The sequence below is a fragment of the Naumovozyma castellii genome, chromosome 1 (assembly GCF_000237345.1).
Source record: "Naumovozyma castellii chromosome 1, complete genome".
NCBI lineage: Eukaryota > Fungi > Ascomycota > Saccharomycetes > Saccharomycetales > Saccharomycetaceae > Naumovozyma > Naumovozyma castellii.
In genome coordinates, this window is record NC_016491.1 from 2,799,215 (window position 1) to 2,820,802 (window position 21,588).

General features: G+C 37.2%; 10 protein-coding genes across 10 annotated transcripts; 5 read left to right on the plus strand and 5 right to left on the minus strand.

The window, feature by feature from the left end:
- Window positions 1-415: 415 nt before the first annotated feature.
- On the minus strand, window positions 416-1,897 carry NCAS0A14220 (uncharacterized protein; the record flags this gene model as incomplete). Its single annotated transcript, XM_003674311.1, has 1 exon — window positions 416-1,897. One exon carries the CDS (start codon window positions 1,895-1,897, stop codon window positions 416-418), a length of 1,482 nt encoding a protein of 493 aa, XP_003674359.1.
- A 535-nt stretch (window positions 1,898-2,432) lies between these two features.
- Window positions 2,433-4,142, plus strand: ILV1 (threonine ammonia-lyase ILV1; the record flags this gene model as incomplete). Its single annotated transcript, XM_003674312.1, has 1 exon — window positions 2,433-4,142. The coding sequence occupies one exon, from the start codon at window positions 2,433-2,435 to the stop codon at window positions 4,140-4,142; it is 1,710 nt and encodes a 569-aa protein (XP_003674360.1).
- Window positions 4,143-4,920: 778 nt separating this feature from the next.
- On the plus strand, window positions 4,921-6,618 carry NCAS0A14240 (alpha-keto acid decarboxylase family protein; the record flags this gene model as incomplete). The annotated part of the gene is made up of 1 exon (XM_003674313.1): window positions 4,921-6,618. One exon carries the CDS (start codon window positions 4,921-4,923, stop codon window positions 6,616-6,618), a length of 1,698 nt encoding a protein of 565 aa, XP_003674361.1.
- Window positions 6,619-6,926: 308 nt separating this feature from the next.
- AIM10 (putative proline--tRNA ligase AIM10) lies at window positions 6,927-8,648 on the plus strand (the record flags this gene model as incomplete). Its single annotated transcript, XM_003674314.1, has 1 exon — window positions 6,927-8,648. One exon carries the CDS (start codon window positions 6,927-6,929, stop codon window positions 8,646-8,648), a length of 1,722 nt encoding a protein of 573 aa, XP_003674362.1.
- Window positions 8,649-8,852: 204 nt separating this feature from the next.
- Window positions 8,853-9,122, minus strand: SBH2 (Arf family guanine nucleotide exchange factor SBH2; the record flags this gene model as incomplete). The annotated part of the gene is made up of 1 exon (XM_003674315.1): window positions 8,853-9,122. The coding sequence occupies one exon, from the start codon at window positions 9,120-9,122 to the stop codon at window positions 8,853-8,855; it is 270 nt and encodes an 89-aa protein (XP_003674363.1).
- A 436-nt stretch (window positions 9,123-9,558) lies between these two features.
- PIN4 (Pin4p) lies at window positions 9,559-11,424 on the plus strand (the record flags this gene model as incomplete). Its single annotated transcript, XM_003674316.1, has 1 exon — window positions 9,559-11,424. The coding sequence occupies one exon, from the start codon at window positions 9,559-9,561 to the stop codon at window positions 11,422-11,424; it is 1,866 nt and encodes a 621-aa protein (XP_003674364.1).
- Window positions 11,425-11,925: 501 nt separating this feature from the next.
- DOT6 (Dot6p) lies at window positions 11,926-13,773 on the minus strand (the record flags this gene model as incomplete). The annotated part of the gene is made up of 1 exon (XM_003674317.1): window positions 11,926-13,773. One exon carries the CDS (start codon window positions 13,771-13,773, stop codon window positions 11,926-11,928), a length of 1,848 nt encoding a protein of 615 aa, XP_003674365.1.
- An 842-nt stretch (window positions 13,774-14,615) lies between these two features.
- Window positions 14,616-16,025, minus strand: PTC2 (type 2C protein phosphatase PTC2; the record flags this gene model as incomplete). Its single annotated transcript, XM_003674318.1, has 1 exon — window positions 14,616-16,025. The coding sequence occupies one exon, from the start codon at window positions 16,023-16,025 to the stop codon at window positions 14,616-14,618; it is 1,410 nt and encodes a 469-aa protein (XP_003674366.1).
- A 591-nt stretch (window positions 16,026-16,616) lies between these two features.
- TRP2 (anthranilate synthase TRP2) lies at window positions 16,617-18,140 on the plus strand (the record flags this gene model as incomplete). The annotated part of the gene is made up of 1 exon (XM_003674319.1): window positions 16,617-18,140. One exon carries the CDS (start codon window positions 16,617-16,619, stop codon window positions 18,138-18,140), a length of 1,524 nt encoding a protein of 507 aa, XP_003674367.1.
- Window positions 18,141-18,517: 377 nt separating this feature from the next.
- Window positions 18,518-20,821, minus strand: MET6 (5-methyltetrahydropteroyltriglutamate-homocysteine S-methyltransferase; the record flags this gene model as incomplete). Its single annotated transcript, XM_003674320.1, has 1 exon — window positions 18,518-20,821. One exon carries the CDS (start codon window positions 20,819-20,821, stop codon window positions 18,518-18,520), a length of 2,304 nt encoding a protein of 767 aa, XP_003674368.1.
- Between the last annotated feature and the right edge of the window lie 767 nt (window positions 20,822-21,588).

A 21,588-nucleotide genomic window follows, 5' to 3' on the forward strand; every position in this document is an offset into this window, starting at 1 on the left:
AGAACACAAATGGTTACTTTAAAAATGTTTAAACATAACGAAGAAATGAGCCAAATACGGTACATGCCCACAAGAACTTTTGCCCCACAGGTAGTCGTCACATCAGCTTATAATTTAGGAAACAGCGACAAAGAAAATAAAATAAATGAAAAAATAAGTGGTGAAAAGAGCCCATTACCCATACTTAAGTTGGAATCGAATAAGAAGGGGAAACAGTCTTCAACTTGTATTCCCAACCTCTGAATAATTGTCAAACATAAAATAATACTTAATAAATTACTTATTCTTTAGTTCCTTCCTTCCTTTCTCTATATACAATGTAATACTTTTTTAGATGAATATTATTATTATTATTATTAATACATGCAATGCTACATAGGGAAAATATAATGGTGGCCCCATTATTTTTCCTCTTTTATATTACAACTTGAACATTTAAGTTTAACCCAGTTTTAGAAACTGTTCTATCTTTACGGGGTTGGTTTTCATTGAAGTCTGGATGGATATTGACTAGTATATTATTATTTCCATCATCATATTGCATCAATCTTATTTTGTTTTCTAATCCATTGATATTGCCATTTTGATGTTGTATTAACTCTAAAGCTTGATTTTCTTTTTCTTTCTCCTTCTTTGGTAATTTTTCCTCATTGGGGTTTTTACATGGTGACAAATGGTGTTGCCCTTCCCAAGTTGGATCTAATTCTGCTAAGAGTTGTAAATCTGCGTCAGAAATACGATGGATACGTTTACCATTTTTATTGCTATGTTTATTCTTATTCTTATATTCAGTGGGATAATGATTGAAATTTGGAAGGTTTAGGTTAGACAAAAACATTTCCATATTTCTTAGAACAGCTTGAATGGATTCTAGCCTTTTTTCTGTACGCTCTTTTTCCTCTCTTTTTGATATTTCAAGTTCTTCTATTTTTTCAAATATTATTTCATTAATGTTCAAATTTGAATTAAATTCAAGAAGTTTTATTAGTTCAACATTTTGTAACTTAATTTTCTTTAATTCTTCTTCTAACTGTTGTACCCTCTCCAAAGGTGAGCGTGTGTCTTCTAAGACATCTCGTGGATCGATATCAATACCAGCAACTTTGGTTGAACTTGTAGAAATGAAACTATCTCTCTTATTTTTCTTTTCACTCTTAACCTCTTCATCACGATGCTTAGAAATTTTCTTTTCATCCTTAAATGGTGTTTCTTCAACTGGAAGTTTAGTTGGCTCATCAATATCTAGATCAGTATCATCGAACACCCAATTGAACAAGGAAGCTAATGACGTAAAAAAGCTAGATTTCTCTTTCAACTTCTCTCTTTTACGCTCTGATTGCTTTCTTTTACTCAAGAATTGTTTTTTCTTATTCCTTGTGTTCTTAACAATAAGCGCTGCGATATTGTCGTTATCTTTTTCTCGACCACTTGTTTTGTCATGACTCTTACAAGATTCTCTTTCCAGCTGATTTGCTTCCTTCTTAGCTATAACCTGTGGGCTAGATGGTTCATTTTTCACTTTGTGAGTATCAATTTTTTCCGTAATTGTTTGAGTAGTTGGAACCGCTACAACTTTTGATTTCTTTTGTGTTTCTCTCTCAACTAAATTTCTTACATAGAGTTCATTTAGAATGAAGGATGTTAAGGGATATGGATTCTTATCAGGAAATTTGTCTTCACGACCCATCTTCGTAAATTCTGTCAGTTTCGAGTCTGTCAAGGTCGCCTGTGGTCTTTGTGTACTATTCTGATCTACATCATTTACCTTTTGGAGACTTGTACTGGCACATTTCTTTATTTGAGAGAACTGTAACATGTTATGTGAGTCAGCCGAATCTAATCCGATAGGGAATTGTTTATTGAGGATACATTCTAATTGAGCTGGAGAAAGGGTCATGTTTTCTACCGTAAAAAAGAAGCCTCTTTTACCTTCCTCCTATAGCTGATTAAGACACTCTTGCTTGGCTTTCAATGGAGAGATGCTATGTAGGCGAGTGTGGTGATTCTTAGCTAGGGATAATTTATACCAATAAATTATTGGTAATCTTGATAGCTAATTGGATAGAGATAAAAAATAGTAAATCTCCCCTCTAACAGAATAATGTGCTGATGGATGATAGGTGAGGTGATGTCCTCTATTGATTAAGAAACTCTTGTTTGGAAAACTACTCTCTTGTTAGCGGTATATTGTATTTCTTTGTGATTTCTCGGCGCTATTGTTTACATTCTTACCGATGACCTCTTCAGCCCTTAGGGCTTTATTTGTTAGGGCAAGATTCTGAAAAATTTGCGAAGAGTCATATTGAAAAGCTCAAAGATATGAATCACGATTGCAAACTTGTTTATAACAGAAGCAAACAATAAAAGCATCGCCTCTGATTGCCAAGTATCTTTGGATTTCGATAGATAAACAGTACACTTTTATTCGGGAAATGTCTAGTTCTTTATTGTTGAGACCAGTCACCACTGGTGCTCAATCGAGACTACTACTGAAACTTTATGCGCCATTGCGCCAAAGATCAACACTGTCACCATCCTTGGTAAAGATGCATTCTGAATTAAAGATTGATGAATTGCAAACAGATAATACCCCAGATTATGTTCGTTTGGTCCTGCGTTCATCAGTATACGACGTCATCGATGAATCACCAGTAACTGCAGGGGTTGGTCTTTCCTCTCGTTTGAATACAAATGTTCAATTGAAAAGAGAGGATCTCTTACCAGTATTCTCATTTAAACTACGTGGTGCTTATAATATGATTGCTAAATTGGATGATTCACAAAGAAACCAAGGTGTCATTGCTTGTTCCGCTGGTAATCATGCTCAAGGTGTCGCATATGCCGCCAAGCATCTAGGAATTCCAGCCACTATTGTTATGCCAGTATCTACCCCATCTATTAAATATCAAAATGTATCCAGATTAGGATCCCAAGTGGTTCTTTACGGTAACGATTTTGACGAAGCTAAGGCAGAATGTACCAAATTAGCCGAAGAACGTGGCTTAACCAATATTCCTCCGTTTGATCATCCTTACGTTATTGCTGGACAGGGTACTGTTGCTATGGAAATCTTAAGACAAGTACATAATGCTAATAAGATTGGTGCTGTTTTTGTCCCTGTTGGTGGTGGCGGTTTTATTGCTGGTGTAGGTGCTTATTTGAAAAGAATTGCTCCTCATATTAAAGTCATTGGTGTGGAAACATTTGATGCTGCTACATTACATACCTCTTTGAAGCATAACAAGAGAACTCCTCTACCTACTGTGGGTACATTTGCTGATGGGACTTCTGTCCGTGTTATTGGTGAAGAAACCTTCAGAGTGGCCCAACAAGTGGTTGATGAAGTGGTTCTTGTGAATACTGATGAAATTTGTGCTGCCGTGAAGGATATTTTTGAAGATACCAGAAGTATTGTAGAACCATCTGGTGCATTAGCAGTAGCAGGTATGAAGAAGTATATTACAAATTTACATCCGGAAATTGATCATTCAAAGCATACATATGTACCAATTCTATCTGGTGCCAATATGAACTTTGATAGATTGAGATTCGTCTCTGAACGTGCTGTTCTTGGTGAAGGTAAAGAAGTTTTCTTGTTGGTTACGCTTCCAGACATTCCAGGTGCGTTCAAGAAGTTACAGAAGGTTATCCATCCAAGAGCTGTCACTGAATTTTCTTACCGTTACAATGAACATCGTCATGAAAGTACTAGTGAAGTTCCAAAGGCATATGTTTACACTTCATTCAGTGTTGTTGATCGCGAGAAGGAAATTAAGCAAGTTATCCAACAATTACATACCTTAGGTTTTGAAGCAGTTGATATTTCAGACAATGAAATGGCCAAGTCCCACGGTAGATATTTAGTTGGTGGTGCCTCCAAGGTACCAAACGAGAGGGTCATTTCATTTGAATTCCCAGAGAGACCTGGGGCCCTAACCAAATTCTTGGGTGGTTTAAGTGATTCTTGGAATTTAACCTTGTTCCATTACAGAAACCATGGTGCCGACATTGGGAAAGTGTTAGCTGGTATTTCTGTCCCACCAAGGGAAAACTTGACGTTCCAAAAATTCTTGGAAGATCTAGGATACTCCTACTATGACGAAACTGATAATATGGTATACCAAAAATTCTTGAAGTACTAGTTACCATTGAAATAAAAATGTATCCCCATATAGACAGACACATTTCCCGTATTGGCCGAACACCCAATACGAGGACTCCTTTTCTTTTCTAAATATACAATTACGTAATAAACGAACCCATATCATTATAGCTCAATTCATTTCATTCAATTATTTGTAAGTTGGAATGCGGCATTCCACTTTCCTGTGGCAAATGTGTTCCCATCGTTGACTATCAAATTACGTACACATCTTCATCGCATAATAGCACCGCGGAAATATTCAGTCTCGACACCCAGCAAAACGCATAATGAATAATTTATGCGTTTAGCGCTATCCGCATAAGAAAATAAATGTCACAGCGCCTTAGTTAACTATCAATTGGAATATTCGTTTCGAGATTACTGGGTCCTGGGCAAAGCTATCACCCCCAACTACTTCCGTATTACACATTACTCGTCTAGCATAGTCCATATGCATTGTATTGCAATCATAAGGAGGGGGGGGTGAATATTTCATTCATTATGAATTATTCGCTTCTATTAGCTGGTAAACCATTATGCATTTTGCAAATACTGCTGGACAGGTTGTGCCACCTACTCCCTTAATGTTTACAAACTAACGTCACATAACAAAAATATCGAACCCATTTGAAAGTATATAAGTAAAAAATAGACTCTTCATCCATGCTTGTTCAATTGACTCTCATATTCCATTTCTTGTCTATCAATTATAAAGACCCATAGAACAAAGATTCTAATTACTCAAACAAATTAATAAAAAAGCTTTAAAAAGACAAATGTCTACCATTTCTTTAGGACGTTACTTATTCGAAAGATTACACCAGGTCAGTGTCGATACCATTTTCGGTTTACCAGGTGATTTCAACTTGACCTTATTGGACAAGATCTATGAAGTCCCAGGTATGAGATGGGCTGGTAATGCCAATGAATTGAATGCCGCCTATGCTGCTGATGGTTATGCTCGTGTTAAGGGTATGGCCTGTCTATTAACCACTTTCGGTGTTGGTGAATTATCTGCCTTGAACGGTATTGCTGGTTCCTACGCTGAACATGTTGGTGTCCTACACGTCGTCGGTGTTCCTTCTACTTCTTCCCAGGCTAAGAATTTGTTATTACATCATACTTTAGGTAACGGTGATTTCACAGTCTTCCACAGAATGTCCTCTAACATCTCCGAAACTACTTCCATTGTCACTGATGTTGCCCAAGCTCCAGCTGAAATCGATAGATGTATTAGAGAAACTTATATCAAGCAAAGACCAGTTTATTTGGGTATCCCAGCCAATTTCTTTGATTTACCAATTTCTGCCAAGCTATTAAACACTCCAATTGATTTATCCTTACATGAAAATGATGAAGAAGCTGAAACTGAAGCCATAGACTTGGTATTAGGTCTGGTTAAGGATGCAGTTAACCCAATTATTTTAGTTGACGCATGTGCTTCCAGACATGACGTCAAGGAGGAAACCAAGAAATTGATTGATATAACTCAATATCCAACTTTCGTCACTCCAATGGGTAAGGGTGCTATTAATGAACAACATCCAAGATATGGTGGTGTCTACGTCGGTAATTTGACTGATCCTGCCATTAAGGAAGCTGTGGAATCGGCTGATTTGATTTTATCTGTAGGTGCCTTGTTATCTGATTTCAACACTGGTTCATTCTCTTACGGCTTGAAGACCAAGAACGTTGTTGAGTTCCACTCAGATTACGTTAAAATTAGAAATGCCTCCTTCCCTGGTGTTCAAATGAAGTTTGTTTTACAAAAATTGAACCGTCAATTGCCACCATACACTAAGAACTACAAGCCAGTTCCAGTTCCAACCAAGACTGCTTCAAATAAGAACGTCGCTGCTTCAACTCCAATGAAGCAAGAATGGATGTGGAATCAACTAGCTAAATTTTTACAAGAAGGTGATATTGTCATCTCTGAAACTGGTACTTCTGGATTTGGTATTAACCAAACTTCATTCCCAAATAACACAACAGGTATTTCTCAAGTCTTATGGGGCTCCATTGGTTTTGCTACTGGTTGTACTTTAGGTGCAACTATGGCCGCTGAGGAAATTGATCCAAAGAAGAGAGTTATATTATTTACTGGTGACGGTTCTTTGCAATTAACTGTCCAAGAAATTTCTACCATGGTCAGATGGAACTTGAAGCCATACTTGTTTGTCTTGAACAATAACGGTTACACTATTGAAAAATTGATTCATGGTGAACATGCAGGTTATAATGAAATTCAACCATGGAACCATTTAGAACTATTCCACGCTTTCGGTGCTAAGGAAGGTACTTTTGAAAACCATAGGGTCTCCACAACTGGCGAATGGAATAAGTTAACTGAGAGCAAACAATTCCAAGATAACACCAAGATTAGAATGATTGAAGTTATGTTACCAGTCATGGATGCCCCAACCTCTTTAATTAAGCAGGCCAAGTTGACTGCTTCCATCAATGCTAAGAATTAACCTGTATGATAATAATTTAACTTCCTTTCTTTACATTGCCCATCTACTATTAAACACTTTGTTTTAGTAATGAATTATGTTTCGCACCCTTTCAATGAATAAAATAAATAAATAAGTATATATATTAAATAGTATACAGTCAAAAACACATTAAATTTATTCAATCCTCTTTTTTTTATTTCCTGGCATTTCCGCTGTCAGGATCAACATTATTGAACTTCCGAAAAAATTGAGATCAGTATTCTTGAGATTTAGGGTAGTTTGCATTCCAACAATCACTCTCGAAACCCATTGAACATATAGGGTAAATGCAAAGACTCTCCAAAGCAATACCAATTTTCCAACCGAAAGGTTTGACAAAAAATGTATTAAAGGCCAGTTCAGCCCAAGATTTATTACAGAAATTAGGATTTGTCAAAAAATCTCAAAGCGGAGTGTTTCAATGGCTACCTCTGGGTCTTCGATCACTTCGAAAGATCAATCAAATCATTCGTCAGGGGATGAATGAGGGCGTCAATGGCCAAGAAGTAGCATTGAGTGTCCTATCGCCTAAGGAAATATGGGAGACTACGAAAAGATGGAATAATAATGAACTGTTTAAATTAAAGGATGCCAAGGGAGCTGAGTTTTGTCTAACAGGAACATGTGAGGAGGATATAACAAGTTTGATGAAAAACTATGTTAATAGCTATAAGGATCTTCCATTGATGGTATATCAAATAGGTCGAAAATATAGAGACGAAATAAGACCTCGTGGAGGTCTGTTGAGAGGAAGAGAGTTTATTATGAAAGATGGGTATTCATTTGCAGCAACGAAATCAGATGCCCTAGAACTATTTAGAGACGTTAATGTCGTTTATGAAAGAATTTTTCAGCAATTGCAAATACCTGTTGTGAAAGCATTAGCTGATTCTGGAGAAATCGGTGGAGATTTAAGTCAAGAATTTCACCTGCTACATAACTCTGGAGAAGACACTGTGTTTAAGTGTGATGCTTGTGACGAAGTTTCCACTATGGAAAAATGTGAAGCCATTCCAGTCCAGGAGGGAAAGCATTTGGGGAAAGTTGCAGTCAAGTATGCCCTAACAACAGACCATTCGACGTTGATTTGCTTTTATTTCCCAGAAGGCAGGGAATTGAATTGGAACTTGGCGCTAAAATCGATGGATTCTGATATCGATATACATTTGAAGGATGTTCACAATGACAAGATATTAGAAATATACAAAGGTGAACTGGATGATGAAATGTTTGCTTGCATCATGAGGGTCATGGATTCTAGAATAAGCTCTAGATCTGACTTTCCCGACTTCCCACTTACAAAATATTTAAAGAATAATTTCAGCCAACTGGATGGTGTTCCTTTGGTAAATGCAGAGGACAACGAAATATGTGCATCTTGTGGGGAGGGGCATTTACATGGGAGTAAAAGTATCGAAGTTGGGCATACTTTTTATCTAGGAACCAAATATTCGGGACCTCTAAACCTCAACTTTACTGATAAGGATAATATAAAGAATAATACTTTAGTACAAATGGGTTGTTATGGAATTGGCGTTAGTAGATTAATAGGTGCCATTGCAGAAATCTACAAGGACGATTTGGGGTTGAACTTACCAAGTAGTATATCTCCATATCTAGTCTCGTTCTGTGTACCTCCTGGTGATGCAGAGAGTGGAACTTACGTTCAATTGATGAATGATTTGGCTAATATCTCAAAGTTAAAGAATGAAATAATGACTCAGTTTCCCAGTAATACAGGTCTTGGTGGTCGAATAACATTATCCCATAGTATTGGTATTCCTCTATGTGTCATTGTTGGACCCAAAAGCTGGCCAAATGTTGAAATTGAGATAAGATCTCCCCTTTTACTAAAACGCAAGGAACCGAATTGGGTGGGCGAATATGCAATTTTTCATGATCAATATAACTGGAATGTCATAGAAGAAAACGAAAAGCATCCAGAAAAACATATTGTTTCAGCTGCTCATCTTTCTGATGTTATTTCAATATTATTAAAAGGACTTTAAAAGTAGTCAATGGTAAATAGACTTGTTAAATATATTCTACAAAAAAAAATTAAAATATAATAATGAATTAATTTTATATTCTTCTCTAAACTTGTCATGATAATCATCAAAGAAGTAATCAAATAAAATAGACTAGTCATTCAGAAATGCAATTAGTACTTTCGAATTATCGTTATGACTATTTCCTATCCATTTTCACTACAATTAGAAGGTTGCACCAGTGACCTTATTCATGAAATGTATAGCCATGATACAGGTGATAAAACCAAAGGTTAAAAACATCGCAATTAATGGATCAAACCTTATACCATTAGCTTCGTCTGTACAGATCTTCAAAATAGAACTTGAGGATCCACCGAAACCAGCACTTCTAGTAGAAGTAGGAGTTTGCTTAGCTTGTCTGTCCTTGGCGGATTGAGCTTGTCTTCTTTTTTGTAAGGTACGTTGACCACCTGGTGGAGTAGCAGTAGACATTATATTTTTGATATCTCTTAGGATGATCTTTTCAAGGGTGATCTAAACGCAATTATAATTCATAGTTTGAACAGTTCTTTAACTTGTTGTCGTTATTTCGATTGTCTTCCAACAAACATCGTTTTGGACGATAGTGTATTTGGTGGCGAAAAAGCGAGGAGCAAATTCTGTCAGATAATTTATTTTGAAGTTGAATATAACTTCACTGATGACAGAAGCTTCGTCCATAGATAAGCACAACTATTACTTTTTCGAGGAAGACGTATAAAAGGCAGCCTATCAAGAGAAGATATACACCTGAACAGATCTCAGCGTAAAATATCTCAGCTTTAGAACAAGAAACGAGAGAGAACAAGCAAGGTGCCATCGATTACGTAAACAGAGACATATAGATACAAGATACAAGACTCCAATCGAAACAGACAATATATTAAGAATGAGCAACCTCGAAGAGAATATTGATTCAACAAACGAATCTCTAAGAAATTTGGAACCGGAGATGACAATTAATTCCCCCGAATTAGGAATTGCTGACGAACAACACGATGCATCAAATCTGGATGACGTTGAAATCGACGAAGACATTATCCCTACTGCTATCGTTATCAAGAATATTCCTTTTGCCATCAAGAGAGAACAACTACTTGATATTATGGCGAAAATGGATCTCCCACTTCCATATGCATTCAATTATCATTTTGATAATGGTGTTTTTAGAGGTCTTGCTTTTGCAAATTTTACTACTACTGATGAAACAACACGAGTTATCGAATGTCTGAATGGGAAAGAGATTGGTGGTAGAAAATTGAGGGTTGAATATAAGAAAATGTTACCACAAGCCGAAAGAGAACGTATTGAACGAGAAAAGCGTGGAAAGAGAGGACAACTTGAAGAACAACATAGATCAACATCGAATCTCTCCTTATCATCGATGGGGAAAGGATCAGCTAATCCTCTAACTTCAAGTGCTTTTACATCTCAGCTATTTTCTACTTTCGTTAATGGAACTAATAATGCTCAGGTGCAACAGCAACAAGCCCAAACTCAACCTCAACCACTGCTCTCTGCTCAAAATACTGCAAATTCATACCATTCTCAAAGTCAACAGTCTCAACAATTTGGCCAAATTCAATCTCAACAACCACAACAGCAACAGCAACTTTCAAAGTCGACAGAAAGATATTATGCCCCATTACCTTCATCTTCTATTTTACCACCTCAACAACTAGATTTCAACGATCCTGATACATTAGAAATATACTCTCAGTTACTTTTGTTTAAGAATAAAGAACAAAATTACCATGAATTAGCATATCCATCTGGTCTCTCAGCATCACATAAACGAATTATTAATGTTCTATGTTCATATCTTAATCTAGTGGAAGTATATGACCCAACTTTTATTATCATTAAGAGAAAAGTATTGGATCATGCAAGTTTACAAAACCATTTACAACAGCAGGGACAAATGACTATGATGCATTCATTACAGGCAAATTCTACTGGTGGATCAATGAATAGATCACAATCATATACTAGTTTATTACAAGCTCATGCTGCCAGTACAGTGGCTGCTGCGCAAGCTTCTTCTACTCAAACGAATCCAATCACGCAATCTGCCCTAATGAATACTGGAATAGGCCTTAATGCTAATAATCATTCTCCTTTGACAAATGCTCCTCCACAATCACTAACTCCTGTCCAACATATGCAACATAGACACCAACATTCAACAAATTCTATATCATCAACAAATTCTCAATTATTGCAATCAGATCAATCCCAATTGCAACAATCCCCTCAAGCATTCCTCAATCAACCAACTGTGAACAGAACATCATCTAGGATTCCCTCAGGCTATTCATCAAATCAAATGCAACTAAATGCAACCAACCCATTGTTAAGAAACGTTGGTATCTCTCCACCATCAACCCAGATACAGCCAAACTCTGCACAACAACGTCTCCCAAGTTCATTTTATTCGCAATCTTCTCATTCTTCAACACAATTATATGATCAATATAGTAATCAACATCAACAGCTTCACCAACCTCAACCACAGCAGAATCAGCAATCAAATCAAAAATTGCATGCTCAAAATACCAATGGCTCAATGCACTCAAACTTTTCAATCCATTCGTATCATGATGACCAATCCTCGACAGGGATGAATTATAATAATAATGGTGGAAACAACAATAATAATTTCAGTTTGGGATTGGAAGAAGGATTAACTAGATCATTGAGTGGGTTAGATCTACAATCCAATGGGAGCAATGCAAACAAGAAACCATTTTGGTAGTTATGAACTTATGTTTTAATATACAAATAGAAAGACAAAACATTTCAATGAAGATGAACATACATTTTTACTTGATTGATTAACTTGTTTTTTTGTTAATGATCCACTCTATGCTTTATTTTTTTCTCTCAATTCCAATAAAAAACTAAAAACACAATACAAACACTGAATGAAATATTATATTTTCTAAAGAAAATAAATAGTATAGACTTACTCATTCGACTTTTTTATGATCCAAATAGATGTAACTTATGTACCTGACGTTAACCCACTTTCTGTATTTTATGTTAATTATCAACAAGTAAAATTAATTAATGAATTGTAGCTTTTTTTCTTATTATTGTATTTGTACTATTTATTAGGGAGGAATTATTTAATTACACAGATCTATATTGTATGCAATTTTTATCATAAAATTTATATAAGAATTGAAAGAAAGAAAGAAGAAAAAGAAAAAGGGAGGGTTTATCATCATATCATATCACATTACATCATACCACGTTACATCATATTGTTGAAAATAGTGTTTATGCTTGGTAAATGTTGAGATTGGTTTGAAACAGAAGAGGTATCTGTCTGAGTTATAATTCTTGGTGTAACGCTTTGCGAATGTAGATTATATACTCCGAAATCAATCTTATTCATATCAGTCGAGCTGTTATTCATGTTACCCACTGCGGTTGTCACGGAAGAATCATCATCAGTGTCGATCGAGTTGAAAGTTGGTGATGGTGATACGTCCTTGGAAGTTGATGTTGATGAAATGTTGTTAGGAGATTTATTATGTTGTCTTTGTAATGGATCAAGATGATCATCATTATTATCATTATGGTGTCTGATTGTTGTAGAGTTCAACCCATTAACCTTCTTTGGTGATTGAGATGGTGACATGGAAGAATCTGATGAATTTTGCGATTGCAGTTGTTCTTGTGACATTGTGGTAATACGCCATTGAATTTCCGTTTCTGTTCTATTTGGTAATAATATTGAAAGTTCAGTATTTGATAAATTTCTAGATTTATTTTCCAATAAAAGTGAATCTTCCTCCTTAGACCATGGTAAGAGGGAATGAGTCTCAATATTTGATCTAGAATCCTTTCTTGGTTGTACTGTTGGTGAATCCACGAAACTATAAGATGAAGGGAAGATGTTAGATGGTGTGTTTGAGATACGACGAGCGAACATTTCCTTCTTTACAATAGATTCTCTTCTAGAGTTTGGACCATTAGTCATAGAATTTGGTGCAATGACCATTGATCCCCTCCTGGAAGGGGTATTACTAGACACGTTAAATGAAGAACGTCTTGATGTCCAACTAGCAAAGGAATGTTTCCTTGATCTAGAAGTTACCAAAGTGGTATTTAATACGTTATTAATACTGTTGGATGTGGAAGATGTTGGAGACATGGCTGACGATTCTAAGGGTAGGATTGCAATGGAACTTCTTCTAGACTTGACAAACACTTTGGGGATGAATCCAACATGTTCACCTTCCATATTTGCTGATGGATTTGGGGTATGATAAGGTTGCATGGAGAATGGTTTAATGAAGCCATGAGAGTTTGCTCTTGGTTTAATGAATTGAGATTCTGATGGGTCAGGTAATGCTGGTGCAGGATTAGCAAATTTAGTGAAGGATGTACCACCATTAAAGGAATTTTGCTGTGAAGTGACGAAATTTTGATGAGTAGCTGTTGGTTGTAAGATTTGATTTGGTTCTGGAGTATAATGTTTAAAATGGTGTGGAACAGGTACTGTTGCTGGATTACTGGGTAATTGATCGACATGAGGCATGGAAGGGCTAATCTCCTGCATGGAATTAGCTCTTGCAGCTTTAGTCTTTGCAGTAGACTTCTTGTTCCCATTAGATTTAATAGTGGCTTCCACGTTATTATTAAGAATCTTTAGAGTTCCATGATATTCCGTGACATCGATCAAAGCGGTCTTGTTTGATTTCAAATTACCCGATTTCAATCTTCTCCATCTGAATTGACATGCATTTGGAGTTCTATTATGGAAATATTGTGCAATTTCCTTCCACCCCATTTTTTTCACTTCTTTCAAATGACGCAAGAGGATATCATCTTCAGGGTCCCAAGAGGATGGATTCTTGGCGGTATCCTGAGTGGGTTTCTCCTTAGCGTCTTCGTGTTTAGTTTGAGGAGTGTCAATGGTGGTTGAATTTGAAGATGGTAATGGTATGTCGTTATTGTTGTTCATTGCAGCGATGGACATGGCGTTATGATGCACGACGATGGGTTGGTAATGATTGTGGTTGTGGATATGGGTGTATTGATGGGGATGAGATTGCATGGCAGAGGAAACGGCGATGGATTTTGGCAGAGTCATTGTTTTTTCAGCGATAGTTAACTACAGCTTAGTGGCTTAGGGACAGTTGTGCTAGTGAGTGAGTGAGTTTATATAAATGAACGTATAGACGTGATGAATAGATGCAAGACACGATAGTGGATAGGAGAAAGGAAGATGGAGGGACGTAGCGCATTGGTTTTAAAAGACAACCAACGCCAACGGTTATTGAGTGCTTCGAGAAGTGGAAACATGGTGTATTGAAAGATCCGACGACGTCCTCGATGCTCAGTTGCATGTCTTTTTGTTCTCGGATGGTCTGGGCTGTACGGGCCGTTCTGTGCTCGACGGTCAGAATCTTCCCACTCCGGTCCATTTAAGGATTTTAACTTTGGCAACATGCCCCTGGATTGGGAAACCGTTCCTGAAAGGGCCTCGAGATCTGGCCCTCGGCGAGCCCTAGGGCTGGCGCGTTAGGGCTGTGCTGCTTAGGGATGGGTTGGACCCTCTCAAAAACAACCGGCCAGGGCTGAACCAGAAAACGGTTAGGGCACAGCCCGCCAACCCTGCCAAAATTGCTGGACCCCATCACGGTTCGGAATTTTCGTAAAGATCCGGGGACAGTTTTGCTAAGCGGCCCCAGAAGACCCCGCACACACACTCCTCATGTCTCCTCTTCCGTCTCGGTTCCTGTCTCCGCTTTTGCCACGTTTTATTTCGTGTTTACCGTTGTCAGTACACTAGGTAGATATGGGAAAGACTATATTACACGTTAAAGAAGTAGTATTTTGTATATAAAGAAAGATAGTAATCGTAAGGCGAGATGGGGTGCGGCGGCGGCGGCGGCGACGTAGCGTGGGGTATAGCGTTAGTTAGTGGGTTCTTTATTCTATTTCTTTAATCTTCTCATCCTCAATCGGACTACTTTCCGTATCTTCTTCTTGCAGGTCTTTAGCCTCCGCAGTAGTAGCAGTAGCACGCGCACCAGTTTCAGTATGAGCAGCTCTATTTAGAGAATTCAATACTTCAGAAAGAGCAGAGCCAGCAATGTAGGATACATTGTCTGGACCAGGGGTTACTTGAATACCGGCTCCTAATAAAGCTTCTAAAGAGAATAAATCTACTGGAGCACTACGACCTGTCGTACCAACACGTTTGGAGTTGCCTGGTTCACCATCTGCATCCACATCCGTTTCATCCACATCCATACTATCATCACCATATTCATGATTGGAATCTTGATTAAAACGATCTTGTGGTTTCTTAGTGGTTATATCAAACACAGAGGAATCATCTGCGGGGAATTCAAAATAATTATAGATAACTCTTCTCTTTAGGGCAAATGAAATAGGTTTGGAATAATTCTTGCCTCTTATACGTGTGAACCAACTATCTATAGATTCACCATCCTTTAGTAACGCTACAATGACAATACTCATATTATCACAACCTATACCCGTACCTTCCGTCGTTGGAGAACAACAAACATCAATAATACGTGATGAAATATCATTTAATGACATATCACCTTGGCTGATACCATAATGAACTAAATCAACACATTCTTGAGATGATAAACAATCCCAAATACCATCACAGGCAAGAATGACAAACTCATCCTCTTCATAATTTAATTCGTGAGCTAATATATCTGGAACACAAGTGACAATTTGTTCATGAGGACCTAATTTCTTATTATTTTTAAATTCAAAATCACCAAGAGCTCTTGATAAGGCTAAATTACCATTAACACGATCCATTTCCACAAACCCCTCAGCAGCAATAATACGAGATTTTTCACTTGCCAAAGTGGGTTTATGATCATAAGATAAAGCCTTGGCAAAACCCTTTGTTGAAAGCACAGTTCTACTGTCCCCTGAATTAGCACAAATTAATAATTTTTGCAACTTCGATATGATTATAGAAGTAGCAGTACACCCACTATGATCATTTCTCAACACGGGATCCTTCAATAATGCCTCATCAGTATTCAAATAAGTATCGATCAATGCCTGCGTAAGATTACCCTTCTTAAACGACTCTTGTTCTTGTAAGATGGAAGCAACTCTAGCACCACAGTATTCCGCAACTCCTGACCCACCATGTCCATCAAAGACACTATAAAAGGCCACATGATCTTTATCGGAACTTGCCATCACATTGGGTTCCACAATATGTGAATCCTCCATCGACATACGCCACCCTTGCATGGCACAAAGACCAAATGCAGTGAGAAGATCTGTACCAGAATGATGTTCTTTATCAATGACTGGATTGGATAGAATTTGTCCCATATTTGTTTGGTTTGTTTATTATCGGGTTCAAAATAGCTTTATGACTCTTTCCCAATCTTGAATTATCGGATGAAATCTTGTTCACAACTGGTGAGTATGATCTTATCAGATAGTAAATTTAATTCGTTTAACCTCAATTGAATAAAAGAAGGTGTGTGTAAAAATAAAGATAAAAAAAGGTTATTCTTATCTTTTATTTATTGGTATTATTAACAAAAAACGTGTGTTCGGGGAATAATGAGTTTATGCCTAGTAATACAATGAATTAAACCTTCCGTTCTACTGCGTATTGTGTATGGCTATGTTCCTCCTATGAGTCCTTTATCAAGGGCAACACGTTTAACTGTCGATCGGTTTTCAATTTTCAGGCAATTGATCGATATCCTCTTGTCACCAAGAATTTTTTTTTCATCAATTATCGTGTGCAACGGTTTGTTGTCACTTTTTTTTTTCAGTGACTCAAACTATTAAGATGAAATATTTCACATCTTTAACGTTTGATGAATGGTTCCATTGATCATTGCAGGTAATAACTACTTAACGGCAAGGTATTAGCAGAAGTGAACTAATAACACAAAAGGAACAACAAACATGGTTTATTCCCCCAAGATTCAGCCCGATATCGAAACATTGAAGCATCTAGAGCAAGCCAATGATGATGCATCCATTAACATGTATCCAGTGTATGCATTCTTACCTTCATTAGATTTAACTCCACATGTCGCATATTTGAAATTGGCTCAATTAAATGATTCAAAGAGACCAGAATCATTCCTATTAGAAAGTGCCAAGACAAATAATGAGTTAGATCGTTATTCCTTCATTGGGATAGCACCACGTAAAGTCATCAAGACCGGCCCATTGGAAGGAACTGAAGTTGATCCATTAACTGTCTTGGAAAAGGAAATGGCTACATGCAAATTAGCTGAAAATGTGCCTGGTTTACCCAAATTGAGTGGTGGTGCCATCGGTTACATCTCTTATGATTGTGTCCGTTATTTTGAACCAAAGACAAAGAGACCATTAAAAGATGTTCTTCAAGTTCCTGAGGCATACTTAATGTTGTGTGATACCATAATCGCCTTCGATAACGTATTCCAAAGATTCCAAATCATTTATAACATTAACACTCACGAAGTGTCATTGGAGGAAGGTTATAAGACCGCTGTTACCATAATTAATGATATAATTGCAAAATTAACAGACAATTCTAAGCCAATCCCATACCCAATACAACCAAAGATCAAATTAGACCAAACATTCACTTCCAATATTGGTAAAGAAGGTTATGAAGCTCATGTATCTAATTTGAAAGCTCATATTAAGAAAGGTGATATTATTCAAGCCGTTCCATCTCAACGTGTGGCAAGACCTACATCTTTACACCCATTTAACATATATCGTCATTTAAGAACTGTGAATCCATCTCCATATATGTTCTACATTGATTGTTTAGATTTCCAAATTATTGGTGCCTCACCTGAACTTCTATGTAAATCAGACGCCAAGAATAAAGTCATCACTCATCCAATTGCTGGTACCATTAAGAGAGGTGCCACCACTGAAGAAGATGATGTCTTGGCGGATGAATTACGTGGATCATTAAAGGATCGTGCAGAACATATCATGTTGGTTGATTTAGCCAGAAATGATATTAATAGAGTTTGTGACCCAATGAGTACCAATGTGGATAAATTATTGACCGTACAAAAATTTTCTCACGTTCAACATTTAGTCTCGCAAGTTAGTGGGACTTTGAGAAAGGATAAGACTAGATTTGATGCATTTAGATCGATTTTCCCTGCAGGGACCGTCAGTGGTGCACCAAAGGTGAAAGCCATGGAATTAATTTCAGAATTAGAAGGTGAAAGACGTGGTGTTTATGCTGGTGCCGTTGGTAACTGGTCTTATGATGGTAGGACTATGGATACATGTATTGCCTTAAGAACGATGGTTTATAAAGATGGTATTGCCTACTTACAAGCTGGTGGTGGTATTGTTTATGATTCTGATGAATATGATGAATATATTGAAACCATGAACAAGATGATGGCTAATCACAATACTATTGTGCAAGCGGAGGAAATTTGGGCATCAAAAGTTGGATCCTTATAATATAATCTAATATGAATAATGTTTACGTATTTTAACCTCTTTTTATAGATACTATGGGGTCATCCTTAATTTGTAATTCACGGTAAGTTATATTATAATGTCTCATTTCCATTTTGATGTAAGAATAATAAAAGAAAAGAAAAAATGTTTTGTAAAAACGAATGTTGAATGCGTTATAGTAATATACAGATTTAAATAATTAGTGTATATGTATGCAAAGAATAAAATATATCATCAGATTGCAATAGTAAAATTGTCATAAAAAAAAGTGTTGTACCGATGTTGAATTAGCCCATTAAAATTGAATAAAATTTGATAAAAAAAAATGTTGAATACTAAGAAAAAAGGAAGTTCAATATGAATCAATCATAGAGAATCTATTTCTTGTATTGTTCACGGAAGTACTTAGCAGCAGCAACCATGTTAGTCAAAGACAATCTAGTTTCTTCCCAACCTCTAGTCTTCAAACCACAATCTGGGTTAACCCAGAACTTTTCAGCTGGATAGGTCTTCAAGATAGTTTCGATCTTGGTGATGAATTCTTCCTTAGATGGAATTCTTGGGGAATGAATATCGAATAAACCTAGACCGATATGGTTTGGATAGTCCTTGAATTCAGCAATGTAGTTAGCATCATCCTTCTTAGAGAATTCGATGGAAACGACATCGGCATCCAAAGCCTTGATATGGTTTGGATCCAAATCAGAGTAACAGAAATGGGAATGGATTTGAGTCTTGTTAGCGACACCAGAAGTAGCAACTCTGAAAGCTTCAGCAGCCCATTGTTGGTAGTCAGATCTTTCAGCACCGGCTCTTAATGGTAGACCTTCTCTGATAGCAGGTTCATCGACTTGAATAACTCTAATACCAGCAGCTTCCAAATCGTTAACTTCATCTCTCAAAGCCAAAGCTAATTGCAAAGCTTGAGTCTTTTGGTTAACATCATCTCTTGGGAAAGACCATCTCAAACAAGTGATTGGACCAGTCAACATACCCTTAACCAACTTCTTAGTTAAAGATTGAGCGTAGACGGATTCCTTAACGGACATAGCCTTTGGTCTAGACAAGTCACCAACAATGATAGGTGGTCTAACGTATCTGGAACCGTAAGATTGAACCCAACCGTTTGTGGTGAAGGCGTAACCCTTCAATTGTTCACCAAAGTATTGAACCATATCGTTTCTTTCTGGTTCACCATGGACTAAGACATCCAAATCGATTTCTTCTTGGAATCTAATAACCTTTTCAATTTCAGAGTTAATGAATTGTTCGTATTCTTCAGCGGAGATAGTACCCTTAGTGAATTTGTTTCTGTTAATTCTGATATCTTTGGTTTGTGGGAAAGAACCAATGGTAGTGGTTGGGAACAATGGTAAGTGGAAGGCCTTTTCTTGTTCAGCTAATCTGTCATCGAAAGGAGCAGCTCTAGTGGACATCTTCTTGTCAATGGAAGCGACTCTTTGTTGAACAGCTGGATCATTAATGAAAGTGGAGTTAGCCTTAGCGTTAATAGACTTAGCATTAGCTTGTAGAGCGGCAGTGACATCTTGACCAGAAACGTTCTTGGCAATGACGACAACTTCAGATAATTTTTGAGTGGCAAAGGAGAAGTAGTCCTTCAATTCATCGTTCAATTTTTGTTCGTTAGCCAAATCAACTGGAGTATGTAACAAAGAAGAAGAGGTGGCAACAACAACTCTTTCAGCACCCAACTTAGCAATATCCTTGTTGACGAATTCGGAAGACTTAGCGAAATCGTTCTTCCAGATGTTTCTACCGTTAACGATACCGACGGATAAAGTTTGGTTAGCACCGATAATGGAAACAACATCATCGAATTGTTCAGCAGCTCTGACAAAATCGAAATGGAAACCAGCGATTGGCAAACCCTTCAAAGCGTCCAAGTTTGGAACAACGGTACCGAAGTAAGTAGCCAAAGTGATCTTTGGTAGACCAGCTTGGTTACCCAAGAAAGTGTAAGCGGTCTTAATGGCAGCTTGAACTTCCTTTGGTAAATCTAAGACTAAAGTTGGTTCATCTAATTGAACTTCAGTGGCACCAGCAGCGGCCAATTTTTGTAAGATTTCAGCGTATAATGGCAACAATTTTTCCAATAAGGACAATGGTTCCAAATCTAAGGAGTCCTTGTCAGCCTTACCCAAGTATAAGAAGGAGACTGGACCAACCAAGACAGGTCTGGTTTGAATACCTAATTCCTTAGCTTCCAAGAATTCATCGACTGGCTTTTGACCATTCAATTTGAATTGAGTAGAGTGAGAGAAAGTTGGTCTAACGTAATGGTAGTTAGAATCGAACCATTTAACCATTTCCAAAGCAGTGACATCGATAGCCTTTTCGGTTTCAGTAGCCTTCTTTTGTAGACCTCTACCCATAGCGAATAAAGTGTCAATTGGAGACAATTGATACTTAGTGTAACGATCTGGGATGACGTTGAACAAAACGGATAAATCCAAGATTTGATCGTAGTAGGAGAAATCATTGGAAGGAATGATATCGACACCAGCTTCCTTTTGCAATTTCCAGTTTTGAGCTCTCAAGTCCTTACCGACCTTGAATAATTCTTCAACGGTGGCATTACCCTTCCAGTAGGATTCGGTGACCTTCTTCAATTCTCTGTTTGGACCAATTCTTGGGAAACCTAAGACAGCGGATTTAACCATTTTAATATATGTGTTGTGGTTGTGATGGATGACAATAATGTCTTGCTTACTTCTTTTCTTCGAGATACAATAAGAACAGTGAATGCTAATGAGAACTGCAAGAATAGAAGAGGATAAGTGGCGCCCTTTTATAGCAGATGATTCAACAAAGCGACGTGTGTATTTTTTTTCTTAATGCTGTCGATGGGTTCCCTTAACACAATTTTTCACTTTTTCCAATAAGCTTCGTATGTTCTTTAAGAAACGTCGTACATAATTTTTCACAATTTTATCGTTGTTTTGAATCTTTTAGACGGAGACGCACAGAGATTGTGTAATTTTCACAGGACGACTACCAAAAGTGACTAAGTTTCAATGTGACTTCTCTTTTCGTTGAGAGACGACTCTTTTTTCAGTGCAATGAGAACCTCAGCACGTGATAACGGCAAAAACAGTGGTGGAAAACTGTGGCTGTAGCTTTAGGGTTGTTGCACGTGGGTATGCTCGTGGAAAGTTTACGTCAAGGAAGGAAAAATTGGCAAGTACAGTAATAATAGACTTAGAGTAGATGAGATGAGCGTGGATGAAGTAATTGGAGTGTTAGTTCCGTTTTAATTGGGGAAAGTCACCCCAATGGCTGTCTACCTCGGTCTATGATTGGTCTCAACTTTCCATCGTTGGTTTAATTGAAGTTTTTTTTTACTACAGTTAATGTGTAATCATTCTCAGTTACTTATCTAGCAACGTAAACTGAACACAAAGTAATGTTCGTATTCTCTTGCTACCCA